Source organism: Symphalangus syndactylus, chromosome 23 (assembly GCF_028878055.3).
Source record: "Symphalangus syndactylus isolate Jambi chromosome 23, NHGRI_mSymSyn1-v2.1_pri, whole genome shotgun sequence".
Lineage (NCBI taxonomy): Eukaryota > Metazoa > Chordata > Mammalia > Primates > Hylobatidae > Symphalangus > Symphalangus syndactylus.
This window is the reverse complement of record NC_072445.2, coordinates 12792681-12818339: the sequence shown is the minus strand read 5'-3', so window position 1 is coordinate 12818339 and position 25659 is coordinate 12792681. Positions and strand designations below refer to the sequence as shown.

General features: G+C 38.7%; 1 protein-coding gene and 1 pseudogene across 12 annotated transcripts in view; both read right to left on the bottom strand.

The window, feature by feature from the left end:
* The window catches only part of DNAH8 (dynein axonemal heavy chain 8), a 343702-nt gene that overhangs the window by 276408 nt on the left and 41635 nt on the right, over positions 1 to 25659 (bottom strand). For all 12 annotated transcript variants that reach the window (XM_055263328.2, XM_063632277.1, XM_063632276.1 and 9 more), the window contains 7 exons: positions 22779 to 22880; positions 14028 to 14174; positions 8610 to 8807; positions 6057 to 6133; positions 4466 to 4565; positions 3161 to 3280; positions 1392 to 1527 (listed from right to left, as the gene is read on the bottom strand). In XM_055263328.2, the coding sequence (XP_055119303.2) occupies positions 1392 to 1527; positions 3161 to 3280; positions 4466 to 4565; positions 6057 to 6133; positions 8610 to 8807; positions 14028 to 14174; positions 22779 to 22880 (880 nt within the window). The remainder of the gene's footprint in view (positions 1 to 1391; positions 1528 to 3160; positions 3281 to 4465; positions 4566 to 6056; positions 6134 to 8609; positions 8808 to 14027; positions 14175 to 22778; positions 22881 to 25659) is intronic.
* On the bottom strand, positions 20136 to 22010 carry LOC129473422 (dnaJ homolog subfamily C member 2-like; annotated as a pseudogene).

The following is a 25659-nucleotide window of genomic DNA, read 5'->3' as shown; positions in this document are numbered from 1 at the left end:
TGTCATGAGAAAGAGCTACAGATAAAGTATGTGGTGGGCTCTGGAAGAATTACTATTTTCTGCCAAAAAGAATAAGGAAAGGCTGTATGAAACAGGTGACTGTAGAGCTTGTTTTTGAATATGTGCAGATAAGAGGAAGTGCATTGGGGGCAGAAAAACCACCAGGAGAAAAAGAAAATTAAGTGCATGGCATTGTAGAACCAAAACAAAACCAGTATATGCTTCAGTTGTTAAAAATTCTCTTTTGCCTTTTTCCATAGTCTGAGTTTTAAGCTCCTCTCGAAGCTCCTTTGAGAGTTCTGCTCCATAAACAGGCTTTCTTTAGAGTCCACAGGGTCCTACCATATAGCACAGCACCCAAAAACAGCTGGCCTGATAAAAGTGGCTGATTAAAGGCTTACCTACGGTTCCTGTTAGGGACGATACCCTGCGGGGGCTGGGGCACTGTCCTCTAGGATGCAGGTATGCTGTGAATCAACGGCCTGTAGATAAGTGCTGTGTCCCCACACAGCTAAAATACATGAGTTCTGGAACCAAGAGGCAGAAGTAGGAGTGACTCCTCTCACCATCGTTCCAGCAACCCACCTGCAGAACTTGTGCTTCCTGCGCCTGCAATGCTGTGCTCTGCTGAGGTGGAGACGCTGGTTTGGGAGGGAGAAACCTTTCTACCAAGGGACTCGGTAAGGGGTCCACCAAGGTCACCTATAAGAGTTTAGGGTTGAGATCATAACTAAGAGCTTAAGGTTAAGATGAGACAAAGCAGGAATCTGAACTGACCAACCATTGAGCCCACACAAAAACAACATCCCGGAGGGCTGGATGATGGTTAAGAACCATCCCATCTCACATTTAACTCCGCCCAAAGCCTTGGCAACACATAAGCCCTCCCCTCAGAGGCACGCAGACACAGTGCACTAAAATGCTTCATTTACTGGAGCTCAAACCTGAAATTAAATTCAGTAATAAAAAAAGGGAGAAAGTAAAGGAGGGACACAGGAAAGAAGGGAAGCAGGGAGAGAGGAAGGAAGGCAGGATGCAATTTTTTCTCCCCAGAATGGGACTGAGATTTGAATCTATACCATGATACAACTGAATATGAACACCTTCATAAAGTCTGGAGAATCCCTAAAGATATTTTTACTTTCAAATACTGGTTTTCAGTGGAAAGTCCTAAGTTAAGTATGTCATCTTCAAGGTCATGATCATTTTCACTTATAAAATCAGAATATTATTAACAACTGTAAACAAATAAACCACTGTAGCATCCCTAAATCTAAATTGTAGCTACCCTAAGATGACGTGGAAGGGATGGAAAAAGTTCTCCAGAACTATTAACTCATTCAAAATCACCTAATCCCTACTTTGTAGGCTCATGGCAGTGTTATACACACCGTAATGTAACTGTGAAATCTCTCTCATCCAGGCTGTGTGATAGACCACCTCGAATTCCACCAGCACGTAGGAGATCTTGTTATACTGACGGATGACAGCTTTACCATCCGGACTTGATAAAATGTCTGAGTTTTTCTGTTTTTTTAAGGGAAAAGAAAGATTTACTTTAAAAGATTGCTGAATGTTTTTCTATCCAAATAATGAAAGTATTTATATGTAAAATGATATCAAATAATTATGCTACCAGTTTAGATTCTGCCTCACAGTAAAACAGAGATGGGGAAGCCCATTATCAGCAAGAAGCCGAAGTAGGAAAACATTATCAGTATATAGAGGGAAGACTGGAAAAGGAAAGAAAGGGTTTAGAAAGAGAGAGGTCTCCAGCCCCACAGCCTGCCCCAGGCATTCAGTGTCTCTACCTCCTTTTCTGATCCCATCCCACTGTTCTGGACAAGATATAATTGACTGATGTTCCTTGAAACATGAATAACAGGGCAGATTCCTAAATTCGAGCACACAAAAAAAGGTAACCATGTATCAAATGATAAAAATCAAATTTCTTGGCCGGGTGCCGTAGCTCACGCCTGTAATCCCAGCACTTTGGGAGGCCAAGGCAGGTGGATCACCTGAGGTCAGGTGTTGGAGACCAGCCTCGCCAACATAGTGAAACCCCGTCTCTACTAAAAATACAAAAAAATTAGCCAGGCATGGTGGTGGGCGCCTGTAATCCCAGCTGCACCAGAGGCTGAGGCAGGAGAATCGCTTGAACCCAGGACACGGAGGTTGCAGTGAGCCAAGACTGCGCCACTGCACTCCAGCCTGGGCGAGAGAGCAAAACTCCATAATTAATAAATAAATAAATATTTAAAAAATAAATAAAATTTCTTTATGTAAAAATCGAAAGATTTAGGTTTCGATTCACATGTCAAACAGGGCAATCTCTGCCCTCCCACCACAAAGTCAATCAGCAACTGAGTCCCCCGAGTAGGGACTCAGGGTTTTAATTTTTTTTAAATATTCAGAACAATGACACAAATGATGGCAGCAAAAGAGAAACAACAGAATCTTCATATTTAATAATGCTTAAATAATACAATTACTTGCAAAACTACTGTTTTGTAGTTATGTTGTTCTATATTTAAGCAAAAGACACGAGATCAAGCAAACCAACTCCGCCTTGTGACTCTGTCTCTTAAATAAAATTTAAGAAAATAATAAGGACAAAGAAAAGACAAACTGGCAGTTTCAGAATGCCAACAGGGCCCAAGACTGTCCTGTTTTTCAGAAATCTAATAATCTTAAGGACATAGAGAATGAATCAACTGTATCATATTCCGCTCTCAGTGGCAGTTCTTCATACAGGAATACACTTTTTCGGTTTATCTTCACCTTCATTGAGTATATATCAGTGACCTATCTGCCCATACACAGAAGTAAGCTTCTGTGCTAGGCCTGTACTTTACTGTGTTTTCAAATTTTTTAGTTTTATTTTTTCAAAGGCTTTACAAAGCATCCTGTGTTATTAAAAGACATAAAATTATAAGATTCACTGACTTTGAGATAACTGTAATTAGACTGGCTTATCTACTAAACCTGAAGGAATTGACTTTGTCTCTCTCAAGTATATTTATAAACTAAATCTTCCTTGCCTGGTAAAGAATTGGCTCATTGTTGGCTACTTTAGTGCACACAAATATTATAGGATACAATATATTTGTTATATTAAAACAACCAAAATCCACATATTAAAATTTAATTCTTGGCTTACAAAGAAATAATTGATGGGCTCACTTATCCGGCGATAGAGCTGCCTCACCCAGAGTATTTTTCCTGCTATAGGGGGCATGTTGCGAGCAAGAGGGGGGTCATCTTTCTGAGAATGATAAAGCTGTAATTAAAAATCTGATGTTAATGTTTGAATTCAATACAAGGGAGAAGGCAAAAAATATATACAGCTATATTTGTATTATTTTATCATTATTCATGTTTTATATACAGTAGGTAGTCAATAAATATGTAAATGCACATCCGAGGTAACCTGAGACTTTGAAACAATGATGTTGACCATATACGACACTTAATTTTCTCTTCACCTTTATTTCCTATTACATGTATTTTTTTTCTGCCCTTATCCCAAATTTCAAGGAGGTATTCAAAAGGAGCATATAGCTACATATTAATATCTGTCATAATAGTATCTAGAGCCCATATTTCTATAGGCAAAAATACTAACTTAAACGGGCTTTGCCATACACACACCAGAAAACGGTGGCAATAATATAGTTTTCTTTTTAACTTTTATTTTAAGTTCAGGGTTACGTTTGTTTGTTTGTGTTATATAGGTAAACTTATGTCATGAGGATTAGTTGTACAGATTTTTTCATCACCCAGGTGTTAAGCTTAGTGTCCATTAGTTGCTTTTCCTGATCCTCTCCCTTCTCCCACCCTCCAGTAGGCTGCAGGGTCTACTGTTCCCTTCTTTGTGTCCACGTGTACTCAATGTTTAGCTCCCACTTATAAGTGAGAACATGTGGTATTCGGTTTTCTGTTCCTGCACTAGTTGGCTTAGGATAATAGCCTCTAGCTTCATCCATGTTCCTGCAAAGGACATGATCTCATTCATTTTTTTTTTGGATGCATAATATTCCACGGTGTATCTACCACCTTTTCTTTAACCAGCCTACCAATGATGGGCATTTGGGTTGATTCCATATCTCTGCTATTGTGAATAGTGCTGCAATGAACATATGAGTGCACGTGTCTTTATGACAGAACGATTTATATTCCTTTGGGTATATAATCAGTAATGACAAAAACAAGCAATGAGAAAAGGACTTCCTATTCAATAAATGATGGTGGGATAACTGGTAAGATCAGAGCAAAGAGGTGTAAATCTGGCTGTCCAGCAATATACACTGTCAAGCACCTTCCCACACAGAAGGGAGCGTCAATGCTCCTTAGCAGTAAAAGAATCACTCTGAAAAGTTTGGCATGAGACAATGATGGCAAATATTTTCAGATTTTTTTTCTTTTTGCACTAAAGTACCATTTTATTTATAAACATGACACTTGCCTTCTTAGTAGTATCAAGTTCAGCCACATAGTACTGAAGAATACGCTCTATTGTGTGGTTTATTTCTAATCGAAGACAGGGAATGTTCAGCTTCTGAAACCTAAAAGTAATTGAAGCTGAATGATTAAAAAGTAACGAGAAATACACTTAAGAACTGCTGTGATATTAACCATCCATTCATTCATTTGACAAATATTCATACCAGCCCTCATTCATTGTCCTAGGATAAAGCAATGAACAAGATAGGAGGTACAGTCCTAGCTCTCTTGGCATCTACAGTTATCTTATGGAAAAGACAGACATCTGCCAAGAGTAACAAAAATAATTATTTAAATTACAAATGGGTCAGAAATGCCTATAACTAAGAGAGACCTAGACAAGTCTGGGGATTCAAGTAAGACACCCTGAGAAAATGACAAACAGATTACAAGATGAGTGAGGAGATGGCTTAGCAAAGATGGAAGAGAACACATTGACCCTCCCTCTGCCAGTGTTAATTCCATATAATTCCATATAACCATATAACCATAATCATAAGAACAACTTTGTCAGCTAAATGTCACTCCCATTCAGAGACCGAATGACACACAGGAAATACTAAAAACTACAACACTCTGGTAATAAAATGAATTGACACCAGCATACTGCAGGTAAAAAGAGAGAGACAGAGACAGAAAGAGAGAGACAGAGAGAGAGAGACAGAAGTCGCCAAGAAAATGGTACCTGCCATCTGTGCAGTACTGTCACATGTCAAAATCATGTTATTTCTGCTTTGACTTTCTTTACAGTGGTCTCACCAGGTCTCCATCATTACAGCCGTGGAACCGTGCAAAGCCAGACCCAACCCTAGATCCGCTGGCTCTCAGGGAAGAGTTCCACAAGCGTCCCTGACACAGGTCTTGAGCCCTCCCTGTGCTGAAAGGGAAAGGCTTCTAGTCCCACTCAGCCCTCTAATCTGGGATTCCTCCCCCTTTGAGAGAGTAATGCTGTTAGGATAGAGGGAAAGGAAGCTAAAGGAGAGAAGATTTCAGCTGCTCATACCACAAAAAAATGTGGGGGACAGATAACTCGGTGAGATGATGAATGTGTTATTTGGCTTGGTTGTAGTAACCATTTCACTACATATTTAAAAATACCATGTCGTACACCTTAAGTATACACAACTTTTTGTTAAGGTGCAGGAGCCCTCAGGAGGGAAAATGGAAAGTTTAGGAATCTATTACTCTTAGATAATCTCACTTTCAGAAATTCTTTCAGTATGTAGAAGTAAACATTATTTGTTCCCTTTCCAACAATACCTATAAAATTAACCACAAACATATTGCATGGCTGGGGGCAGGGAGGGGAAATATGAGAAATCATTTTATTTTCTTGTTGAAAGACTTTCTGCTACCAAAAAACATGCAGTTAGAACATATCATTCTTTATTTCAAATTTTTACCAGTCTATTTAGTGGTAATTGAAAGGTTTATGTTTGTAAGTTTTAAGGTTTATGCAGGAGGGATTTCCAACAACATCTTAATTTGAAATTGTATTTTCAGATTTAAAGTTATCCCCCTAGAAACTACACTGCTTAAAGTGTTATGAATACCTTTGAAGTAGCTGAAGAGCCTGCTGAGAAGATAAGATTTTCCCAAAACTACTGTTCATAAATGCCTGTATTTGTACCTAAAATAAAATATTAATATTTAAATGATTTTTGGTGTTAAAGAGATGGTTTTGTTTAACAACAATTAATGCCTTCCCTACAGAATTAAGATAGCCTCAAGCCTCAAACACATCTACTATCTAAGCTTATCAAGAACTGCATCACCCAGTATGATGGACTTCAGCCACATGTGGCTACTGTGCACTTGAAATGTCACTACTTAGAAGCAAGATGTCTGCAAATGTAAAATACATGCCAGATTTCAAAGACTTAGTTCAAAAAAGAGAATGCAATATATCTCATTAATAATTTCATATTAATGACATGTTAAAATATTTAACATATTGGGTTGAACAGAGTCTTTATTAAAATTAATTGCACCTGCTTCTTTTTACTTTCATTCAGTGGCTACTAGAAAAATTAAAGTGACATGTGGTTTGCCTTTGCAGGTCATTACCAATTGGATATTTCTGATCTAGAGAATTTACAAAAGGAGTGAAGGTCCCTTACAAGCATTTTTCTTTGGGATATATAGAACTTCAGGTATTAGAGTAGTGTAATGACGATACAGACACCAGGGTCAGCAGATGACATTTTCTGACGTTGCTGCTCTCAGAAACCTCTTTGCCACTGCTAAGGAAGTACAAGAAGTAGAAAATGTTCTTTCGAGAGTCCCACCATTGGCCCAGAGTGGTGGCTCATGCATGTAATCTCAATACTTTTGTGGGGGGAGATGGGAGGATCGCTTGAGGCCAGGAGTTCAAGACCAGCCTGGGCAACATAGCAAGAACCCGTCTCTATAAAAATAAAAATAAATAAATAAATAAATAAATAAATAAATATTCCCACCATCCCTAACAGTGAACTCCAAACTCCCGGTATGCAAAAGATGGAACTGAACCATTCTTTGCAAATTATTTGTATGTATAGATCATATTGGTATGGTCTATTAATACATACCACACCCATGAATCAAACATTGGAAAAGGAAGAAAAATTAAAACACTGATGCCTCAAGTAAATTATTTAACTATTAAAAGATTAATATTGCTGTAATTTACTGAAAGCTAAAATTTGAATCTAAGACCACAATAAAGCCTTTATAACATATAATTTTTCTTAATAAATCATAAAAATAATTTAAGAGATAACAAGTTTTTCAAAAATTCCCATTGCCATGAAGATTTAACTTTCGAAGCATTTTGGAAGTAAACTCCACCCTACCTAACCAGCCAAACACTAAAAGTAATAATTAAAATATAACATGTCTTCATATCAAAGAGTCTGACTTTCAAAAACTGAAAGGAAATCTATGCCAAAACACAAAACATGTTATCGTTACAGTGGTAGAATTTTAGGATCTTTCTTATGTATTTATATTGCCCAGGTTACATGTAATGTAGTTTTTAAAGAATTTTTTAAATACATGAGAAAAACATCTGATTTTTCTCACTTTCATGGCAAGGATATCAGACTTAAAAAGTGTACAAAGTATATTCTTATCCCTGCTTGTGTCTTCAGGAAATTCTGCAGCAAGAGGAGACCATTCCCTTGGGCTAAACGTAGGTTAACAGTAGTTTCAGTTAACAGTAGAGAGTAACTGAGGTCATATAGCCCAAAAGGTGAGAGAAAAACATCTTACAGTCTTGTCTGACATACTTTCTGACTACCCTTCATCCATCTGGTGTCCCTTAATCTATGACACACAGGATATGAATGCCTCTTCAGAGCTGCCCTCTATAGCTGCAGAGATAATGCGGGCATAAAGCATAAGGCCACAGGGAGAGTGATCCATCTTCCTAATCTGTTCTCAAATCTCATCACACTTGATAAAGAATAACGTTTACAAATGCTCTCTTGAGCTGGAAAAATAATATTGGCTCCTCGGCACAAGAAGCAAATACAAATCTTAATGTATATTAAAAATGAGGCCGGGTGCAGTGGCTCATGCCTGTAATCCCAGCACTTTGGGAGGACAAGGTGGGTGAATCACCTGAAGTCAGGAGTTCAAGACCAGCCTGGCCAACATGGCGAAACCCCGTCTCTACTAAAAATACAAAAATTAGCCAGGCATGGTGGCACGTGCCTGTAATCCCAGTTACTTGGGAGGCTGGGGCAGGAGAATCACTTGAACTCAGGAGGTGGAGGTTGCAGTGAACCGAGATCGCCCCACTGCACTCTAGCCTGGGCAACACAGTGAGACTCTGTCTCAAAAAAAAAGAATCCTAATCCTAGCTATAAAAGCCCTTTGGGCTTCTAGTTACTCTCTGATGTCTTTTATTGGATATGCTCATTATTCATTCAAAAAAAATCCTTTAGTGGAGTAGTTTAAAAGTTACTCCCAGTGCAAATATGTTTGGTCAATGTGAAAGAGGAACTTAAAATAAATCATAAATATAGAAACACTTACTATATGTGAATATTTACAAAAAGTACCAGATAGTACTACTGACTACTTTTCAGCTTTATTAAGTAAAAGTAGGTATAATTACTTACCTCTAAACCATTGATTTTTGTCATGAAATCTAAGAAATCTGTGTCAAATTCTGTCCTTCTTGGATCCAGAATGTCATATTGCTTTTTCTTAACCCCTTGGTATGTATTTCTGAATTTTATTGCCATAATATCTATTCCTTCTATGGTAGAATTAGTCAAGGTTGAATATGTTTGCACAACAGTTATCATTTCTGTAATCTTAAAAAGAGAAATGTTATTTTGTTTTTTTAAATGAGATAGCAGGCAACTTCCCTAAAATAAGCCCTTAATGAATCATTGATATAAAAGACAAACCATTAAACAGGACCTAGAATAATCTAGCTAAAACCAACCGGAGGAGATAAAACAGAAGACAAATCTCTGTCACCCGTCATTCTTACTCTTAGACTAAGACAGAAGATGTTCTATCATATCCAGAGAGAGTTCACAACGTTTTTCAGAGTTTAATCACCTTGTCTTTCAAGGGTGGTGGGGAACTTGACTAAATAGCTTCATCCTGCGGTCTCTTGAGGATTTTCTGAAAATCATTTCACTGGATTACTGGACTCAAAAGCTCTACCATGCTTTTTGGCCCTCACTATAGTTCTGATAATTAACATTAGCACATATCCAGCTGTGTTCCCTCTTTGACGCCTGCGTTCAGGTAAAAGACTGGCCCAAGAAGCTTGAATAATGGCAGCAATCATTCCCGACCCCTGGTGAGACCTGGGAAACCCTCACAATGGACTTTATTTCAGAAACGGCTGTCTTTGTCTCAACCTGACACCACCTACTTCACCAAAACAAACAAACAAAAAATTCATGCTACTCCTTCCTTACTCTTCCCCATTTTGACGTCTGCTTTAGAGAACAATGCTCAGTGCTCTCCAGGGCTGGCCCCTTTGTCCAATGGCCTGAAAGGGAATAAACCTGTTTTCAGTGAATCTTCTGAATACCACACACACCATAAAGACAACACCACTGATCCTCCTACATAGCCAGCAGAATTCACATGAATCCCTGTGTATGGCCACCCAGAAGGACTATTTTCAAAGCAACTTGTTGCTCTTACTCCACTATTTCCATACACTTCCAAAAACCATTATCATCCTAGAAGCCACTCCAAACGTGGAGGAAATACAGGCCACTGGAATTTACAGCATGCTGCGCATGCTCTATATAAATACAGGAACTATCTGGGTCTCCTCCTAACACATATACTCTACTCACCTACTTTAAAGAGCAAAAGCAAACTACTACTGGCTTGCTCTGTTATTCTAACCTGCTAAGACTGTTTCCTTTACCCCTTATCTCATTACTCTACCACCTGGCTCCAACAGCCAGAGACTAGGACAAAATTCCTGTCACTAACATGTCCTCTATTTTGTTGATTGGTTGGATGAGGGGTCATCTGAGGCAGACATGGTGGTCAGTCCCATGCTTGCCCTTCAAACTTAGCCAGTGTACCCCCTGTCCCCATACCACACAGAGCAACATAAAGCCAGCTGTGGGAATCAACCAAGACCATGTTCCTGCTAGTTTGTCCTGGCCCTGGCTTTTTCAACATCTCTCTACCAATGTTCAATCTCTCAGTACTCACCACCAATATAGAGTCTCTCCTCTGGCTCACCAACCTTGCACCCTTTCCAGTTCTCGACTTGCTGTGATTCCCTCATCTCAGCGTCACCATGCTGAGCTACTAGCTCCAGATCCCCTACTAGCTCCAGATCCTCAAATCTCCCCCAGCAATACCAGCTCTCCACCTTTTCTCTTCTCTCCCACAAATGTTCAGGTGAGAAGAAAACAAAACTGAAGATAGAGCTCTACGAAACACCAATATTCACCAAAATTTACATGGCAGGAAGAGGAAGAAGCAAAGACTATTGCACACATTTCATTCTGGCTATTTAAGACTCAATGCACCATCAAGTCTATACCTGCCATAAAAAGATGTGTTTCAGGCATCCTAACACTGACATACTAGGGCCCTCTTCACTTACTCCTCGAAGGGCCCCAACATATCTGTCTAACTCTGAAATCTCAGCTCTCCAACCCCAACCTCAGTCTTGTCTGCCCTTTAACTTTGCCACTTGGTCATTCCGACTTCGAATCTCGGCCTTCCCTAACAGGCTCTTAGTGCACACTTCTGGCTCTCCTCTTGATCTGTGTAAGAGTTCACAAGGGTAGTCAAGGGTAGTCAAACAGTGGCCCCTTCCTTCAGAGGAAGCCCACCTAGGCAACTCAACAACCACCTCTTGTGGATTATGTAAAATCCTGGACACACTTCAGGGTTAAGTTCGACAGCCCCACCTTTGAGAGTCTGGAGACCAACATCCACCAATTATCCAATGGGAAAGATGCCGGTCTGTCAAGGGGTTTTTAGTACAGAGGAGTTGGGATAACCTAGCAAATCAGGATGCATTTCAGGTAAGGCCTCTAGGGGGTGCTACCTTAGCTCTGGTTGCTGAGCACTTGTGGCTTGAAGTTGTATTCTTCAAACCAGAGGCAGGGCTTCTCCAGAGACCAGAGTGGGTGCAGCTGATGCAGCTGGTCATTACAGACCACTTCCTCTAGCGTCAGAGGAATTCCTGGGCGCTATTTCACAGATGGATGACCATTCTACTTAGCATTAGACCCACCCCCAAAGATCTTTACCACTAATAAGGTTTAGTCCTGAAATTACCAATTTCAAAATGGCACCCAGGTGGGCAAGGGTTCTGGCTCCAGGAAAATAAGGGTAACCGAGACCCACCTCCAGGTTTTTGCTCTAGTGGAGTCAGAACATTAAGCATCTTTGTCCTGACCAATGAGACCTATTTATTAATTTGACTTGTGCTAGTAGCCTAATTGAACATTTGCCCCAAAAAAATCCCTATTGGCTGAGCACAGTGGCTCTTGCCTATAATTCCAGCACTTTGGGAGGCTGAGGAAGGAGGACTGCTTGAGGCCAGGAGTTCAAGACCAGCTCATCAACATAGCAAGACCCCATCTCTACAAAAAAAAAAAAAAAAAAGTTTAATTAGCTAGGCATGGTGGTACTTGCCTGTAGTCCCAGCTACTCAGAAGGCTGAGGAGTTCAAGGTTGAAGTGAGCTATGATCATGCCACTGCACTTCAGCCTGAGTAACACAACAGGACCCCATCTCAATTTTTTTAATTTAATAAATAAAAATGTTTAAAAAAATCTATTGTGCATAAAACACCCCATACAACAGTTCCTTAGATATGACATCAAAAACACAAGGAAAACAAAAGAAAAACGTGATAAATTGAACTTCATTAAAATTAAAAACTATCGTACTTCAAAGAACACCATCAAGAAAGTGAAAAGATAACCCAAAAATAAGAGAAAATACGTGTAAATCATATATCTGATAAGGAAGTTATACCCAGCATATATAAAGAACTCCTACAACTCAACAATAAAAAGACAAATAACTCAGTTAAATATATGCAAAGAATTTGAATAGATGTTTTCTCAAAGAAGATATACAAATGGGCAAAAGCACATGAACAGATGCTCCACATCATTAGCCATCAGGGAAATGCAAATCAAAACCTCAATGAGATATCACTTCATACCCAGTAGAATGGCTAAATTCAAAAGGACAGATAATAACAAATGTTGGCAAGGATGTGAAGAAATCATAAACCTCAGCCGGGTGCGGTGGCTCATGCCTGTAATCCCAGCACTTTGGGAGGTCGAGGTGGGTGGATCACGAGGTCAGAAGATTGAGACCATCCTGGCTAACACGGTGAAACCCCGTCTCTACTAAAAATACAAAAAATTAGCTGGGCGCGGTGGTGGGCGCCTGTAGTCCCAGCTACTCGGGAGGCTGAGACAGGAGAATGGCGTGAACCCGGGAGGTGGAGCTTGCAGTGAGCCGAGATCGCGCCACTGCACTCTGGCCTGGGCGAAAGAGTGAGACTCCATCTCAAAAAAAAAAAAAAAGAAAAGAAATCATAAACCTCATACTTTGCTGGTTAGAATGCAAAATGATGCAGCTCCTTTGGCAAATGGTTGGGGTTATCAACAAAAAGTTAAACATGAAGTTGTCATATGACCTAGCAATTCTACTTCTGCACATATACCCAAGAGAAATGACAACATATGCCCACATAAACTCTTGTACACAAATGTTCATAGCAACATTATTCATAATAGCCAAAAAGAGGAAATGATCCCAATGTTCATCAACTAATGAGTAGAAAAATAAACTGTGATATTATCCATACAATGGAATATTCTTCAATGATAAATGGAATAAAGTTCTGAAAAATGGTATAATATGGATGAGCTCTGAAAACATTATGCTAAGTGAAAGTAGCCACAAAAGACCACATATTGTATGATTCCATTTATATAAAATGTCCAGAAGAGGTACATCTATAGAGACAGAAAGTAGATCAGTAGTTGCTTAAAACTGGGGAGAGGAGAGAATAGGGTGTGACTGATAATGGACATAAGGTTTCTTTTAGTGGGAGTGAAAATGTTCTAAAATTAGATTGTGGTAATGATTGCACAGCCCTGTTAATACACTAGAAAACATTGACTTATACAGTTTAAGTGGGTAAATAGTATATTAATTATGTCTCAATAAAGCTGTTAAAGAAACAAATTTAAAAAAAACAGCTTCAAAGAAGTATGTGTGAAGGACCCCACTCAGCAACTTGGTTCTGTTCATTACTCATACTTTCCTGTCCTGGCTTGATCAGGAAGTTACTAATAAAAATAGGCTTCCAAACATGTCTAGGTCTTCAACCTACGTAATGTCTCGCATTACTTTACAACAAATGATTAACAAGATTCTAAATACTAGCAGGATCCAGGGAATTAGTGAAGTTGGGGGAAGAATACCTAAATGAGATCTTTACAGACTTTTCAAAGGATGACTCCAAGAAGTCTCTGATACGGGCTGGCCTATATCCCCCAAAAAATGTCACTCCTTCCCAACCAGTCCTAATAAATGAATCAAACCTATGTCTGTCCAGCAAAGATATCACCCACACAATGTTTATGTATACACCATATACACTGGCTCGCTCAGAAAGAGGACATGCTTATACATCCAGAGATTCCACAGCTACTGACTTCTACCAGGCATTGCAGGTATTTCATCTCACACTTTTTCTCAGCTTAATATAATGGTTAAGAGCAGAGCCTTTTAAGTTGAAGTTTCATAGGTAGAGGTAAAATGCGGTCTTGAGAGATGTGAAAGTTGACCATAGCGTTTGTGTTACTGGCAGAAGGCAGTAACCAGGAATGAAAAAATAAGTTGTAATAAAATGCAGTGACCTGTAAGTAATATTAGATGAGTCATAACAATAGTGAGACAAGAGATCAGGAACAATAATTCTCAATGGCACTACATAAAGTACAAAATCACCAAAAAGGTGTGGTATGGTGTGGAGTGGGGTACGATGACTGCACAATGCTTACCTTCTCCAATCTTTTGCAAAAAGCTTCAAATTTTCCAAATATATACATTTCTGAAACCTCAAAAGATTTTTCCCCTGAGGATTCTAAAATCAGTTTCCTTGTTTTATGAAAAGATGTCTGATATTCCTTGAATAGAAAAATGCAGTCCTGTGAGAAAAGTAAAAGAAATGGGGAAAAGAAAGTGAGACATTTGTTCAGGAATCGAAAATTCAAAAACTCTACCCTCACACAGAACTGATCAAACTGTGAAAATCTGTATAGTTCTTTTTATTTATACCATATTTTCATCCTCATTTCAACCTCACTTTTATTCATCCTCATTGTTTTCCTTTAACTCTTATCCTACATCAAAGCATACCCTATACTATTTGTTTTTACATTTTCATGACTAATTAGAAGTCCCAAGAGGTCCAGAAATTATCTATCAAGACATCTCTATTCAGTTCGCACCCATCTTAGAATCAGCATTCTTTAAGCGCAGGTATATAAAATATGAAGTTTCTGTCATACAAAGCTATCATCTGACAATCATTTTTCCAAAAGAAGGTCATAAAGTCTTTGATGAGTACATTGCTGAAATCCTAATATTTGACTACAGATATACTGGTCTGGTTTGTGAACATAATAGAAATAAAAAAGAGAATAAGATTGCTGGGTAGAGTAGGAATTAACTATCATGTCAAGCTAACATTTCCTAAACACCAAATCTTTTTTGTTAATGTTAAACTTTTTTGAAACCATCAATAGCCAGTCAAATCTTTATCATAATGCCATTTCTCAGATTCTGACTCTTCTGCCTCCTCTTGCCCACATAAGAACCCTTAAACATTGGGCCCCCTTGGGTAATCCCCATATCAGCTGATTAGCACTTTAATTCCATCTGCAACCTTAATTACCCCTTGCCATATGTAGCATAACCTATTGATAGGTTCTGAGGATAAGCACACAGGCATCTTTGGGGGACGTTATTCTCCCACTGCAGCCACTAAATCAGAATTTCTACAAGTGGGACTCAGAAATCTATATTTTTAACTAGCTCTCCTATAGTGATTCCTATAAATATTCAGATTTGAGAATAATTGGCCTCATTCTCTCCTCTATCGCAATCTCCAAAACAATTATCATTGCTCTCTTTGAGGTCTCTGATTATTTTTCACTCATTCAACAAAAATGAGTTGGCTTGAGGGGCTAGGGGAGGGATAGCATTAGAAGAAATACCTAATGTAGATGACAGGTTGGCAGGTGCAGCAAACCACCATGGCACATGTATACCTATGTAACACATCTGCACATTCTGCACATGTATCCCAGAACTTAAAGTATAATAAAAAAAATTTTTTAATGAGTTGGCTCTGAATAACAGTTCTCAGATAAGATTCTGAGTAACAATTCTCATTGTTTCCTCCAACTCATCCAAAAATTATTCCTGAATAATTCCAAACACTGAAAGTTTGCTGAAAACATTTCAGATGTAATAGAAACATTGAACTAGAATTCAGAAAACCAAGTTCCCATTTCTAATTCAGTCAGTAAATGGCTAGTAATCTTTAGGGCCTTAAAAGAATAATGAGACTACATTGCTAAATTCTATGTAAAGAGTTATGGTTCCTGCCAATTGGCAAATTTGGGGGGAATAATTTCTGACTCCTATTCCCAAAAATAACAAGAGAAACTCTAGAGAAAAACATGGAATCCTGCAAGTAACAATAAAAACAACAGAAATGAGAAACTCCTAGGAAGATGATAAGTTGTTTTGAATCTGGGTATGAGGGGAGCAAGAATGATTAGGAAAACAAAAAGAAGACAAATAATGTTAGTAAATAAGGAGACATCTTATATAGTAAGACAAAGATTAGTGAGATAATATTATCAACATTAAGTCAATAAATTACAAATTTTAGACAAATTGGGGAAATTCCCCAAGAATATGAACTTACTAAAACTGACTCAAGAAGAAATAGAAAGTATAGTCAAATAGTTTTTTTTTAATAAACAGGCTGGGTGTGGTGGCTCATGCCTGTAATCCCAGCACTTTGGGAGGCCAAGGCAGGATGATGGCTTAAGCTCAGGAGTTTGAGACCACCTGGGCAACATAGCAAAACCTTGTCTCTACAAAAATAAAAAAATTACCCAGGCATGATGGCATGCACCCATGGTCCCAGCTACTTAGGAGGCAGAGGTGGGAGGATCCCTTGAGCCCAGGAGGTCAAGGAGGCAGTGAACTTGATCAGGCTACTGCACTCCAGCCTGGATGACAGAGTGAGGCTTTGTTTCAAAACGAACAAGCAAAATAAATAAATAGATAAATAAGCAATAGTGTATTTGCAAAGCATATATATGATAAGGAATTAATATCCAGAATATATAAAGAAATCCTACAACTCAACAACAACAACAAAAAACCCAAACAACCCAATTCAAAAATGGAGAAAGGGCCTGAGTAAATATTTCTCCAAAGATATCCAAAGGGCCAATAAGCATATGAAAAGATGCTCAGCCGTAACTAGCCACTAGGGAAAGCAAATCAAAACCACAATGAGATGTCACTTGACTCCATACACATTAGAATGGCTCTTATCAAAATAATAGAAAATAAAAAGTGTTGGCAAGGAAATGAAGAAATTGGAACCCTCCTGCATTGCTGGTGGAAACGTAAAATGGTGCAGCCACTGTGGAAATTTGTTTGGCAGGAACTCAAAAAGTTAAACATAGAATTACTGTAAGACCCAACAATTTCCCTTCTAGGAATACACCCAGCAGAATTGAAAGCAGGGACTCAAACAGATACTTACACACCGAATGTTCATAGCCGCATTATTCATAATAGCCAAAAGGTAGTAACAAACCAAATGTGCATCAGCAGAGGAATGGATAAAAATATATGGACTATACATACAATGGAATATATTACTCAGCCATGAAAGGGAATCAAATTCTGATACATGCTAGAACATAGATGAAAATATTACACAAAGTGAAATAAACCAGACACAAAATAATAAATATTGTTTAATTCCACTTATTTGAGGTACCTAGAACAGGCAAATTCATAAAGACAGACAGTCAATACAAGTTACTAGGGGCTAGGGCAGAGAGTTTGGGGATTTTTTTTTTTTTTTCTGAGACGGAGTTTTGTTCTTGTCGCCCAGGCTGGAGTAATGGCGCCATCTCGGCTCACTGCAACCTACGCCTCCCAGGTTCAAGTGATTCTCTTGCCTCAGCCTCCTGAGTAGCTGGGACTACAGGAGGCTGCCACCACACCCAGCTAATTTTTGTATTTTTAGTAGAGACAGTGTTTCACCATGTTGGCCAGGCTGATCTTGAACTCCTAACCTCAGGTGATCTGCCCGCCTCAGCCTCCCAAAGTGCTGGGATTACAGGCATGAGCCACTGCGTCTGGCCTGAGTTTGGGGAATTATTTAATGGCTACAGAGTTTCAGTTTAGAATGATGAAAAAATTCTGAAATGGATAGCAGTGATGGTTGCAAAACACTGTGAATGTAGTTAATGCCACTGAACTGTATGGTTAAAATAGTAAATTTTATGCTATTTTTATCATAATTAAAAATTTTTAATTATAAAAAAAGAGAAGCAGGAAATTAAAAATCTTTTCACAAAGAAAATGTCAATCTTAGATGCTTAACAGATGATTTTTATCAGACTTGCTTTTTGTTCAGTATTTCCAGTTTTATTTTTTCCAATTTTATTGAGGTATAATTGACAAATAAAAATTGTATATATTTAAAGTATACAACATGATGTTTTGAAAGATGTATACATTGTGAAATGTTTACCAAAATCAAGCTAATTAGCACATCCTCACTTCACATAGTTACTTTTTGGGGTGGGGGGTGTGAGTTACTTTTTGGGGTTAGGGGTGTGGCCTACCTTCTTAGCAAATGTCAAGTATACAATACATGGTGCATGCCTGTAGTCCCAGTGACTAGGGAGGCTGAGATGGGAGGACGGCTTGAGCCCAGGAGGTGGAGGTTGCAATGAGCTGAGATGGCACCACTGCACTCCAGCCTAAGCAACAGAGTCAGACTTTGTCTCAAAAAACAAAAACAAAACAGTATTGTGTACTATAGTCATCATACAGTACATTACATCTCCAGAATTTATTCATCCTGCATAACTGAAAATGTGTACTCTTTCACCAACATCTCGTCATTGTGCCATCCCTCTCCAGCCCCTGGTAACCACCATTCTACTCTCCGCTTCTAAGAGTTTGACTTTTTTAGATTCCACATATAGGTGAAAAAAGGCAGTATTTGTCTTTCTGTGTCTGGCTTATTTCACTTAGCATAATGAAATAAAGTTCAGCCATGTTGTCAAAAATGACAATATTTCCTTCTTTGTAAAGACTGAATAATATTCCATTATATATATGTATCCATACACACACACACACACACACACATACAAACACATACATATATACATACATACCCTATATACCCCATTTTCTTTATTCATTCATCTGTCAACAGGCACTTAGGTTGTTTCCATATCTTGGCTATTGTGAATAATGTTGCAATGAATGTAAGAATGCAGATATCTCTTTGAGACAGTTATATCATTTCCTTTAAATATTTACCCAGAAATGAGATTACTGGATCATATGGTAGTTCTATTTTTAATACTGGGGGGAACCTCTATACTATGTTTCATAATGGCTACACCAATTTACATTCCTACCAAGAGCATGCACATCCTCACCAACACTTGCTATCATTTGTCTTTTTCTGTAGTAGGCATTCTAACAAGTGTGAGCTGATACTTCATTGTGGTTTTTAATTTGCAAAGCTCGAGGCATCACACTGCCTGATTTTATACTGTAGTATATTTTTATATACTACCAAGCTATAGTAATCAAAACAGCATGGTACTGGCATAAAAACAGACACATAGACCAATGAAACAGAATGGAGAACCCAGAAATAAATCCATGCATTATGATCAGCCAATCTCTGACAAAGGTACCAAGAACACACAATGAGGAAAGGGCAGTCTCTTCAATAAATGGTCTTAGGAAAACTGGATATCCACACGCAAAACAATAAAATCGAACCATTGTTTCACATGACATACAAAAGTCAACTTAAAGTGGATTAAAGATGTAAAGATAAGACCTGAAACTGTAAAATTACTAGAGGAAAATGTCGGGGAAAAGCTACTTGGCAATGATTTTTTGGACGTGACCCCAAAAGTACAGGCAACAAAAACAAAAATAACAAATGAGATTGTATCAAACTCTAAAGCTTTTGCACAGAAAATAAAACAGAGTGAAGAGACAACCTATAGATTGGAAGACAGTATTTGCAAACCATATTATCTAATAGAAGTTTATTCCCAAAATATATAAGGAACTCAAACAACTCAATAGGAAGAAAATAAATAACCTGATTTTAAAATGAGCACGAGGCCAGGCACGGTGGCTTATGCCTGTGATCCCAACACTTTGGGAGGCTGAGGCAGGAGGATCACTTGAGGTCAGGAGTTCAAGACCAGCCTGGCCAACATGGTGAAACCCTTGTCTCTACTGAAAATACAAAAATTACCTGGGCGTGGTGGCAGGAATCTGTAATCCCAGCTACTCGGGAGGCTGAGACGGGAGACTCGCTTGAACCTGGGAGGCGCAGGTTGCAGTGAGCCAAGATTGCGCCACTGCACTCCAGCCTGGGCAACAGAGCGAGACTCCGCCCCCCAAAAAAATTTTAAAAATGGACAAAGGACCTGAAAAGACATTTCTCAAAAGAAAACATACAAATAGCCAGCAGGCATTTGAAAAGGTGCTAAGCATCTCCAATTATCAGTTTTAGTTTTTAAATGCATACACAACAAAGACTGTCCATAAGTCATTTCCCAGCTCCATTTGCATTCAGCAGTTGCTCCTGGGCATTTCATTGCCTTTACCACCTCAACAACTTCCTTATATTGTTTCTTGAGGTCCTCTTTTGTCCTGCCAGGCACTGCTCCCTCTATTTTTCCTCATCTTCAGGTGCATCTGAAGGAAGCCTACTTCATGTACTTGAGAGACTATTCCATGTTCTTTTAAAGATTATCCAAAGCCTTTTTTGTCACCTTTTTTTTATGAGGGTCAAGTTTTTAGAGGCTCAATTTTTTTTGCCAATAAGTTCTCTTGACTCCAAAAGAAGAATGCGTGTTCATATAATTGGTAATAACTTCCCATATTGAATTTGTTCATGCAGAAAAGGGGCCTATGGCTTTAATTAGTAACTGCAGACCAATGCTCCTCTGACTAATTCTTACTGCCCTTTCCACCTTCGATAGTTGATTTCTCTGCATTCTTAGATGCTTGTCACACACAAGCCTCCCCTTCCTCTTTCTCTGTTCTAATTGGCTCATTTGTTTCTTCCGTTTTTACCAGAGCAGCCATTCCTAGTGTTTTTGTAGATGAGGTATTTCACTGAAGTGCTTTAAACTTGCTAGTTGAAGCCTATCACAAAGTTTTTCCACTTCTTCCACCTTTTTAAGCTGCTCCACTTATTGTCAGAAAAAGCGATTTCAGGTCTTCCTTGAATTTTGAAGGTTTGTCTTTTCCTTTTAACGACTCTTTTCTGGATTATCTTTCCCTTTCTTTGCCAATAATGCTCGTTGTTTAACTTCCTCTTCTTTCTCCTTAACTATTCAAGCAGCTTCTAATTCAGCTTGTCTTCGTTTTTCTTTAGCCTCTTGCTTCTTCCATCTTGCTTCTTTCTCGGCTTTCTCTTCTTTTTTTAATGTTGAAACAGAGTCTTGCTCTCACCCAAGCTGGAGTGCAGTGGTGAGATCACGGCTCACCTTACTGCAGCCTCAGCCTCCCAGGCTCAAGCAATTCTCCCAACTCAGCCTCCCAAGTTGCTGGGACTACAGGTGTGCACCAACACACCTGGCTAAGTTTTTTGTAGAGACAGGGTTTCATCATGTTGCCCAGGCTGGTCTCGAACTCCTGGGCTCAAGCGATCCACCCGTCTTGGTCTCCCAAAGTGCTAGAATCACAGACATGAGCCACTACGCCTGGCCTTGGCTTTCTGCTCTTTGAATTTTTTTATCCTTGTATCACAGCTATGTGTATTATCAACTAATGTTTTCCATTCATTTCTTCTTTCTTTCTTTGAGCTCTTGTTGCTCTGTTCTTTTCAATCCCTCTCTTGTCACAATATTCTGCTTTTTTTCTTCTGTATTTAAATAAGAAGACTCTGTCCAAGCATAAAAACTATACCAGAAGGAATAAAATGATGAATTCATAACACCAGGTTTAGAAACTTTTTTTGGACCATCTGGAATTATTTTCGAATAGTGGGAAAAACACTTCAAAGAAACTGTCCCTTGCTTCACTTTTAGAAGGAACTGAGTTTCCAAATGTATGATCTACACTGTTAAATGCTCCTCTTTTCACTGGGTCATACATTTTATAATTTTAGTGATGCAAGTGAAGTAGTCATTATCCCTTTCTTTTATTGGTTCACCGGCTGCTTTCCACAATGTTTTAAAACCACTGCTTTATGAGCTACTTTGATCTGTCTCTGTGTAGCTTTGTATCTTACACGGCTAAGTCCAAGAACTGCATAATGATCCTGATTTTTCCAGTCCTTGGGATCAACTGTTTTCACCCTGAGAAACACTAACTGCAATTCTTCCTCTTCTTATCCTCCAGTTCAGAGGTCAGAGCAAGGGTGATAGCAGTGCCCTGGCCAGGATGGCAGTCAGCACCAGGCCTGCGGGAATAATGGTTCCCATCCTGGGTGGAGGGCACTGGGCCACTTTTCACACTTGACCTCCCTGTTCAAGCCACACACCTTGGCACTACGAAGACCAAGGAACCTGCACACAGAGATGACCAATAATCACTTCCAGATGCAGCCTTCCTGCTGTGGCCATTTCTTTCAAACTTTCAATAAACAGGTCACTTTAATTTTATACAAACTTTTTCAGAAAATAGAAAATACTTCCCCCCACCCTCCATTTATTCTGAGACATTGATGCCAAAAACACAGACAAGGTCAGCAGAAGAAAGGAAAATTACAGGTTCTCTCTCTCACCAGTACAGCTTCCAAAAATCCTAAACAAAACTGTAGCAAACTGAATTTAAGTGTTTTTTAAAAAGATAATTACACCACGACCAAGTTGAGTTTATCCCAGAAATGTTAGGACAGTTTAATTTTAGAAAGTCTAAAAATGTCATCTATCACATTAACAGACTGAGGAGCAAAATTCTATAAGCATCTCAATAAATATATGCAGAAGAAAATTTTTCAAATCCCATTCATAACTTTAAAAAATATATCTTGGTACTAAACTAATCTGATCAAAGATATATTTAAATCTTACAAAAGCATCCAACTAAATCGGGGAAATGTTAGAAACATTGTCTTCTAAACCAGGATCAAAATTAGGATGGCAACTACTACTATGTCTATTTAAGGATACATGGTAATCCTAACCAATGCAAAAAAAGGCAAAAATTTTCATTGTAATGAGTTGGAATGAGATGTAGGGTCCGGAGCATATGAAATGGCACACAGGAGTCTAACACAGGCAGCCATGGAGAAGTTGAGAATTAAATTATACCCTAAGAGAAGCACTAAATATAAAGGGAAATAGATAATAATAATTGTATTCTTTTTATATTCTCAACACTACTCTGTAGGAAGTTTTTTCAGTTAACATATTTTGTGAATAAACAAAGTAAAATTGAGCAGGATGGGAAAAGATTTAGTTTATGAAAATAAAAGTACTTCTACAAACCTGAATTTTCTTCAGTACAACTGGCGTTTCCTGATCCCATACGTGGTTTAATCCTCCATCAGTAATATATGCTTTACATGCTGTTACCATTTGATTTGTTACCTGAAATAAATATAGGTATGAAATAATTATATGTAAAAAGAGAAATAACATTTATATATAAATTTCAAACCACAAGCATAAAAATATGATAAAGAATAAACCTATGGGCCAAGTGCAGTGGCTCAGGCCTGTAATCCCAGTACTTTGGGGGGCCAAGGTGGGAGGGTAACTGGAGCCCAGGAGTTCAAGGCCAGCCTGGGAAACAGAATGAGACCCTGTCTCTAAAAATAAAAATAAAAAAAAACATTAAAAAAAAAACTAGAGAACTTGAAATTGGAATTTTCATTGTCAGAATTTTAAAAGAAATTCTACTGATGAACTGACCATCAATTGGTACAAAAATGAAAAGCAAATGAGTGAGCCAGGAAAGGGCAAAGACGGAAGAAAAAAATTAAGAGAAATGGAAGTTAGATGCAAGGGGAGAGAATAAATTGAATGGGCAGGTGTGTTAGTCCATTTACATTGCTATCAAGGAATACCTGAGAATGGGTAATTTATAGAGAAAAGAGGTTTATTTGGCTCACGGCTCTGTAGGCTGTACACGAAGCATAGCACCAGCATCCACTTCTGATGACGGTCCCAGGAAGCTTACAGTCATGGTCGAAAGCAAAGTGGGAACTGGCCTCATATGAGAGCAAGCAAGAGAGAGATGCCAGGATCTTTTAAACATCAGCTGTTGCATGAACTCATTACCACAAGGAGGGCACCAAACCATTCATGAGGGATCCACCCCCATGGCCCAGACACTTCCTGCCAGGCCCCATCTCCAACACTGAGGATCACATTTCAACATGAGATTTGGAGGGGACAAATATCCAAACCATGTCAGTGAGCTAGGAATAATCCAAGGCAAAAGAGGACTGTTTCCCAGGAATAAAGAGAAAGGAAAGTCTTTGGATTGAGACAACTCAGCAAGTGTAGAACAAGAAAAATGTAAAAAAAAAGTTTGAGATTTTAGAAATTCAAAGATAAAGAAAAAAATCCTAAAAGCTTCCTGGGAGAATAAAACTAGTTACCTACAAGGAAACAAGAATCAGATTAGCACCAAGCTTCTCCTCAACAATATTGAATACTAGACAATGATTGAACAATATCTTCAACTTCCCAGGAGACAATGATGTCGAATTTAAAATCCAAGTCACACTAGCATTTGAGTGATCAGACAAAATGAAAGTGATTTTCAGACATGTAGAAATCCCGGAAGTTCACCACCCTGAAACCCTCTCTGAAAGAATTTTTTCAGCAAAAGAAATAATGAATCCAAGAAGGAAAAAGATGCAGGAATCACAAAACAGTGGTGATAAATAAATTAGCGATACTTGGATTTTAGTCTGAATACTTGTTGATTCACAATGTTGAAAGAAATGTTAAGAATAATATGGAACTGTTAAAAAAATTATTCAGTGATACTTGCACAGCAAGAGACTTTATTCAGGACCATTGTGATAGGTATAGGGACCACTGCAATGGGATCTTGTAGCGGGAAAGAGAGATTGGGCTCAACTCTGAACACAGCATGGGCAAGCAGGAATGTACAGCCAAGGGGCAGGATGGGAGTCAGTGGGTGGAAAATTATTAAGAGGAAACATCAGAGGTAAGGGGGATTTTGGTTAAACTGACCTAACAGGACTCTTGCTGAAGATAGGCCAAAGTGATCAGACAACACCTGGGGGGTTGAGGGGAATGAAAACCTGATCAGATATCTAGAGTCATCAGACATCGAGAATGGGGGGTTCTTGCTAAACTGACTTAGCAGGGTTCTTTGCTCAAACTAGATTTTACTAGAAAGTGCAAAGGTGGGCCTACCAGAAGATTCAGAAGCCAAGCAAAGAATCTTTGTCAGAACTAAAAACGATCTCAATGTGGGATATATATGGCAAGAATGAGAGAGACAGGTAAAGAGGAAGGATTCTGAGAGTCTTGTCGTATTTAGGACATAGTGATTAAACTTATACTTTGCTTTTTAAAAAAACTTAAAATGTGACTATGACTTTATATATTTCGTTATGCTTGAATAATTTACAAATAAATTATATTCATGTGGGTTTTTTTGTTGGTGGTGGTTTGTTTGTTTGTTTGTTTGTTTGTTTGTTTTTTGAGACAGGGTCTTACTCTCTTGCCCAGGCTGGAGTGCCATGGTATGATCACAGCTTACTGCATTCTTGAACTCCCAGGCTCAAGGGATCCTCCTGCCTCAGCCTCTGGAATAGCTAGGACTACAGGCACACACCACCATGCCCAGCTAACTTAAAAAACTTTTTTTTGTAGAGCCAAGGTCTCCCTATGTTGCCCAGGTTGGTCTCAAACTCGTGAGCTCCAGTGATCCTCCCACCTCGGCCTCCCAAAGTGCTGGGATTATAGCCTGAACTACCATGCCTGGTCTCATGTGTTGCTTATTTTTCAAATTATTTTAAATAATTAACCATGTGGTGCTACACAGGAAGATTTTACACAAACTATAGTGCTGATGGGAGTAGCTAAAGAAGCACTGTTAATAGTAGATACACTCTTATCTCTTGGGTAGAATCAAAACTATTTGAAATGAATAAATTAAAAAACCACCAGGCACATTTTCTTTAAGTATTGGGGTTTACATCTGATAAACAGAAAAGTACCAATTACTCCCTTCAATTAAGTACAACTGAGTCCAGTCAATGCCTTTCTCTTCTTGCCCACTGGAAGTATTAAAACTCTGAGAGGCACTCAGGCTTCCCAATTCCCTTCCTAGGGCTCAGAAGGAAAGACTTGCTAACTTTTTCACAAGATGACATGTAATTTC